This window comes from Emiliania huxleyi, assembly GCF_000372725.1.
Source record: "Emiliania huxleyi CCMP1516 chromosome Unknown EMIHUscaffold_13, whole genome shotgun sequence".
NCBI classification, from domain to species: domain Eukaryota; phylum Haptophyta; order Isochrysidales; family Noelaerhabdaceae; genus Emiliania; species Emiliania huxleyi.
Genome location: NW_005201287.1, coordinates 575,908 through 582,346, shown reverse-complemented (window position 1 = coordinate 582,346; position 6,439 = coordinate 575,908). Strand labels below are relative to the sequence as shown.

The 6,439-nt window shown below is 64.2% G+C and overlaps 1 protein-coding gene across 1 annotated transcript; it reads left to right on the top strand.

The window, feature by feature from the left end:
• Nucleotides 1-3,713: 3,713 nt before the first annotated feature.
• Nucleotides 3,714-5,339, top strand: EMIHUDRAFT_62920 (sulfide quinone reductase-like protein; the record flags this gene model as incomplete). Its single annotated transcript, XM_005789183.1, has 3 exons — nucleotides 3,714-4,298; nucleotides 4,451-4,750; nucleotides 4,827-5,339. The coding sequence occupies 3 exons, from the start codon at nucleotides 3,714-3,716 to the stop codon at nucleotides 5,337-5,339; spliced, it is 1,398 nt and encodes a 465-aa protein (XP_005789240.1).
• Between the last annotated feature and the right edge of the window lie 1,100 nt (nucleotides 5,340-6,439).

Genomic DNA, 6,439 nt, shown 5'->3' with positions numbered 1-6,439 from the left:
GAGGGCGCGGGGGGTGAGGGCGACTGGGAGACTGAGTTGACTGTCCAAACGAAGGAGCGCGCCTTGAGCCACGGCGCGCACGGGCGCCCACTCGCCATCACAAACTGCGCCATCTCCGGGATGCGCGCGTACTGGGAGATGCCGGTGAGAGCGCCGATCTTCACCCACGGGTAGCGCCACTCGCCCGAGATCGGCGTCTCCCAGAAGAGCAGCCCCTCGCCTAGGGACCAAGTTGGGAGAGAGACTTGGCGCGTGGCTCTTAGGAACACAGCGGTCCCACAGCAACCGTCCCAGAGCCCCTCGCCGCCGCCCTCGCGAGATGTGAAGCTAGATATCTGTGCACTCTCTCTGCTCTCTCTCTGCTCATCTCGGCTCTCGCGCGCTCTCTCGGCTCTATGACGGCTCTCTCTCTCGTCCAGATCTCGCCTCCCTCGGAGATGTGGCGCGCGTACTCGCCGAGGAAGGCCGGCGTCGGCGACGCGTCGCCGTCCGCGTACACCCCCCCCTGCGTGAGCAGCCGCGCGTACCGCCACATGTCCGCCCGCTGCACGAAGGAGGTGTTCGGGTGGGTGTACGCGCGCAGGTAGCGGCGGCCGACCTGGGGAGGGAGGCCGCACACGCCGTGTGCCAGCCGCCCCACCTGGCCGAGCGCCACCGACCGGTCGGTCACCTATGTGCCGCGCGTCGAGGATGCCTTACTCTCTCGTCGCCTCTCCTGCTCTACTACGTGACACACCTTCTCCGTGACACACCTTCTCTCGGTGCTCTACTACGTGACACACCTCGCACCGAGAGCGCGGCCACCTCTCACCCCACCGAGCGCCGGAGGCCATGGTGTCGGCCCCGGCTATCTCTCTCGTCTATACACCTCGGCGAATCTTCAGCTCTATCTCGGCTCTATCTCGCTCACCTCATCCAGCCGGAAGCCCTGCCCCGCCCACGCGCCCCTCGCCTCCGCCACGATGCCGCGGGTCGCGACAGTGCCGGGAGTGAAGCGGTGCACGACCTGGAAGAGAGCAGCTGCGGGGTCAGAAGCAGAGGCTGTCGCGACAGTGCCGGGCGGGGGGAGCGGTGCGCGCGGTACCCCCGCGTTGGTGGCGCCCAGCCGCAGCAGCGCTCGCATCATCGCCGGCTTGGTCGCCTTTGCGCGCGGGCCGCCGGCGAGGTGGACGATCGACCGGCGCGGCGAGGCGTCGTCGAGCCGCGTGTTCCACTGCGGGTCGAGCGCGCCCTTTGTAGCGGCGTAGGCGGCGCTGTTTGGCGAGGAAGGGAGCGAGAGCCATCCTTGCAGCCGGTTCTTGAGCGCCCAGTGCGACGAGCCGATGGCGTACATGAAGGCGCGCTGCTCCCAGTGGAAGGGCGCCAGCCAGGCCGACCGCAGCGCCTGCTCCTGCGCCGCCATCTCGTCGAGCATCGCAAGCGTGCGCGCGTCGTTCTTGTACAGCACCACGCCGCCGTTGGGCCCGTTCTCGTCGTCCGACATGGCCCACGTCTTGCCGGCCGCGTCGAGCGCCGCGCACTGATCTCTCAGGCTGCCCGCGGTCGGCAGGATCACCGCGTCCGCGTCCACCGTCAGCACGTACGGCGCGCCGCCTCGCAGCGCCGCGCGCGTACGGTTGAGCTTCTCCCAGGAGGAGGAGTCGCAGCGCTCGTCCCACGCCCGCAGGAAGACCTGCGCGGTATAGTCGTGGCGAGCGGCGTACGCGCGAATGCGCTGGGCCACCCAGGCGCGGAGAGAGTCGTCGTACCCGCAAGCAACTGTCAGCACCGTGAGCGCGGCGTCCTTCTTGGCAGTCGACATGCGGCGTTCTGCGCTGCGGCCTCTGGACATCCTGCGGCGGAGGGTCATCGAGTGTGGCGGAGGCGGCGGCGGGCGGCCGTTGAGCTTTGTGGCTTCGGCGGCAAAGGTCGACGCTCGATGTAGACGGAGGTCCTGACAAGGTGAGACGCTCTGGAAAAAGAATTTGTCCAACCCAGTCCCCTGATCGTCCTTCCAAAATCCTGCTCGTGCAGGTGGGGAAAGAAAGAAATAACCGCACCGCGCAAGGGAGGGATGAGAGGAAGGCACACGCCGCCACCCACAGGGATTTTAAGAGGAGTGTGGTGCTAGCCGTCGCCCATCCTTGGGCATCTGCCTCTTTCTATCTCTCTTTTTGCAGTCCCTCGCCGATTCTCGCAGCGACCTTCATGCCACCTCGCGTTCTTCCCACTCTCGTCGTCTCTCTCCTGCTGTTTCATCCTCTGACCATGCCTCTGACTCATCGCGCTCTCCTCGGCCTCGTTTTGCGCCGCCGCTGTCGATCCCTTGCTCTCGCGGCTTCTCTCGCCTCTCAGCGTATCTCCGCCCTCTCCTCATCGTATTTTGGTTTATCGAGCCTTGCGCAAGCCCGCAAGGACCACTCTTCTGACTCCGACTCGGATCATTTGCCGCCAAGTCATGTCGTTGCTCAGATCCACTCTCGTTTCGAGCACTTGTACTCCACGTCGGTGTTGGCGCTGGGGTTCCCTTCGGGTACATCATGACAGCTGACGAGCTTGTGCCCCCTAGCCCGTGGAACTTATTTTCCGGTGTTACGTAGCCGAGAGAGCCCGCTGGATGGGTTCGACGCGGTTCGGGGGAAATTTCTTTTCTTGTGTGAAGAGAGAGAGAGAGAGAGAGAGAGAGAGAGAGAGAGAGAGAGAGAGAGAGAGAGAGAGAGAGAGAGAGAGAGAGAGAGAGAGAGAGAGAGAGAGAGAGAGAGAGAGAGAGAGAGAGAGAGAGAGAGAGAGAGAGAGAGAGAGAGAGAGAGAGAGAGAGAGAGAGAGAGAGAGAGAGAGATTGAGAGATCTTAGCCATACCAAACGACTCTGTGTTTGTTTGTGTGCACACGTGCGAAAGAATTTCGGTGATCACGATCGCGCTCTGCGAGCGCGTTCTGCCCGCGCTGCGCAGTGGAGATGCTGCGGCTGCAGCTCTTGCGCCTGCACTTAATGAGGTGAATGAAGAACAGTCGGGCCCCGGACTGGACTTGGAGCACTTGGAGTGTAGTTGTGGACACGCACGTTTGTTGTATGTAGTTTTATGTGAAGAACAAGGATGTTAATCATTACAAGAAACAGGCTCCTCGCCACGGTCGTGGGCTCTCAGGTAGGCTCTGGGCACTGGGGTGCTCTGGGGTGCTCTGGGGCCACTCGGATCCGCTCGGGACCGCTCGGGACCGCTCGGGACCGCTCGGGACCGCTCGCGGGACCGCTCGGGACCGCCCGCTCGGATGCGTCCGAAGATGCGAACATTGCTACCCATCCGGCCCCTGTGGCACGACATGAGTCCCTCTACACCGTTTGTGACTGTGCATGCAGGAATGTGTGTCAGGCAGAGACCCTGAGACACTATTGGCTTGGGAGGCGGCACAGAGTGTTTCACATCCCAAGCGGACTAATCGCTTTCTTCCCAAACGCAGGACGGCTCCCGTGGAGCGTGGTGTACCTGTGCTAGTGCCAGTGCGCGCCAGTCCCGTGCCCAGTGTCGTGCGAAGGAGCACTTGGAGCACTTGGAGTGCAGTCATTAACCTCACATCCAGGAGTAAAAAGAAAGAAAGAAAACAGACACATCCAGGAGTTGCACTTGGAGCAGTTGCATTTAAAATTCTTCCAAACGCCGCTGCTCGGGGGGGGGGGGGGAGGGGGCCCGTCTGGGTTTCCCCAACTGCCGGCTGCTGTTGGCAAGCCCCCCTATGGGGGCAGCTCTGGCCTCCCTGGCCTGTCGCGCCCCTCGGCGCCCGCTCAACTCCCTGGCCTGTCGCGCCGCTCGGCGCCCGCTCACCTCGCTGGCCTGTCACTCGGCGCGGCGGTCGGTCAGCACGTCGGCTGCGCCAATTTACGATGTCGCTGTCGTCGGTGGCGGGGCTGCTGGCCTCTCTATCTGTGCTTTGCTGCGGAAGAAGGCACCGGATCTGCGCATTGGGCTAATCGAGCCCTCGGGCACCCACTACTACCAGCCGGCTTGGACGCTGGTGGGAGGGCGCGCTTTCGACGCGGCCCAGACTCGGGCAGACATGGCGAGCTTGATTCCCGAGCAGGTCGAGTGGATCCAAAAGGAAGCGCTCGAGTTTGTGCCGGAAAAGAACGAGCTCCGGCTGCGAGAGGAAGAGGGCAAGTCGAGCGCTCTTCGGTATAAGCGACTCGTGGTGGCCCCCGGGCTGGAGCTCGACTGGGGCGCCATCGAAGGGCTCGAGCCTACCCTCGGCCGGAATGGCGTGACGTCAAACTACGACTTCAGCTCCTGTCAGTACACGGCGGAGCTGGTGGAGCAGCTGTCGGTGCGCCTCGGCCACACCTCGGCCGCACCGCACCTCGGCTGCACCTCGGCTGCACCTCGGCTGCACCTCGGCCGCACCTCGGCCACACCTCGGCCGCGCCTCGGCCGCACCTCGGCCACACCTCGGCCGCACCTCGGCCGCGCCTCGTCCAGGCGACTGCCGGAGGGCGACGGCCGCGCGCGATCTTCACGCAGCCTCCGATGCCAATCAAGTGCGCCGGCGCGCCGCAAAAGGCGCTCTACCTGTCTGCGCACGCCTGGGAGAGCGCCGGCGCGGCGGTCGACCTGACCTTCTGCTCGGCTGGGCCGGCGCTCTTTGGCGTCAAGGAGTTTGTGCCGACGCTGCAGGGCTACATGGACCGGTACGGCGCCACCGAGTGCTATGGCCACACCCTCGTGGCGGTGGATGGGCAAGCGAGGCGCGCGAAGTTCCAGACCGCCGACGGCCAGCTCGTCGAGAAGGAGTTCGAGAGGCGCTTCGCGCGGTGGCTCGGGACTGGTTAGTGATCAGATGAAGCGTCGGGCATAGGAGTTCGAGATGCTGCACGTGGTGCCTCCGATGCGTGCGCCGCGGTGCGTGCGCGAATCGCCGCTGGCCGACGCCACGGGGTTCGTCGCCGTCGAGCACGACACGCTGCGCCACGTCGACTTTGAAAACGTCTTTGCCGCCGGCGATTGCGTCTCCGCGCCGAACGCCAAAACCATGGCCGCTGCGCGCAAGCAGGCGCCGGTCGTCGTGCACAACTTGCTGCAGGACCTGGCGCCGGCGGCGGCCAGGCCGACAGAGGCGGTCTACGACGGGTACGGCGCTTGCCCGCTGACGGTCGAGAAGGGCAAGGTTGTTCTGGCCGAGTTTGGGTGGGGGGGGCAGCTGATGCCCAGCTTCCCGGGCTGGCTGATCAAGAACACCGCGCCGTCCCGGCTCGCGTGGGCGTTCAAGCGGCACGCGCTGCCGTGGTTTTACTGGCACATCATGCTGCCCGGCCGCAGCTGGTGCGACCCGATGTCCTGGCCGAGTGTCCGCGAGAAGGGCGAGAGGTGAGGCGGTATGCGATGAGAGAGGGCAGAGAGAGAGCGGGGCCAGCTTGTCCTCTGAGCTCTGCACATGTCGCACATCTGTGTGCTGCACAAGTAGAGCCACACAACACAACGCGTATACACTACGTTATCGAGTCCGTGTCCGACTCATCATCGCATGATACACCCGCTCCTTAGGTCCGCCTCTCACACCCTCACTGTCTGTCTGCGAGGTCACCCTCTTGTGCCTAGAAGGCCTGTGAGTTCACAGCCTTGTTATGAGAAGAAAATAACGTCCTATGGCGCTGTGCGCTGGTCTGTGAGAGGTTGAGGTGCGAGCCCCAGGGGCTAGTGCCATTTCACGGCTCTGACACGCTAATCTTGAAAACGTCTCCAACGGAGCTCCGTGTTGCTTCCAGCGCCCTCCCCCGCGCTCCCTGCGGCCATGGCCGATGCTCCTAGAAAGAGAGGTCATCTGGCTACCGCGACAGCGACCCAACTCGTCGACATCGTCCGATGATGGTGCCGCAAAGTCAGCCTTCGGAGGCTATCGTGGGGTCGAGCCGGCAGTAGCCGTGACATGTGGTTCCACCACCCCTCGTAGGCTTTGCCTCTGACCGCCACCGTTCCCAGGCTGCCTAATGGGATGGAAAGGAAGGCTCGGCGAGCGTATAGAAGCGTGCTCGACCTCGTCGTGGCAACCTGTACGGCAGCGCTGGTAGGCGCGATGAGCGTCGTGCCACCTGACCCGAGACGGGTCGCAGGCGTCGTACCGAGCGCGTCGAGACCGTGTCCTGATGTGATCTGCACGGGTGAGTCACGTCGGCGTCAAAGGAGCGACGTGCGACCTGTCAGAGCTTGATCTCCAATCTCAGCGGCGTCGAGTCGTCTCCGGCGGCGACAATTTTGTCCCTCCCCAGGACGCACAGAGGCAGCTGAGATTGGAGATCAAGCTCTGACAGGTCGCACGTCGCTCCTTTGACGCCGACGTGACTCACCCGTGCAGATCACATCAGGACACGGTCTCGACGCGCTCGGTACGACGCCTGCGACCCGTGTCGGGTCAGGTGGCACGACGCTCATCGCGCCGGCCAGCGCTGGTGTGCAGGTTGCCACGACGAGCTC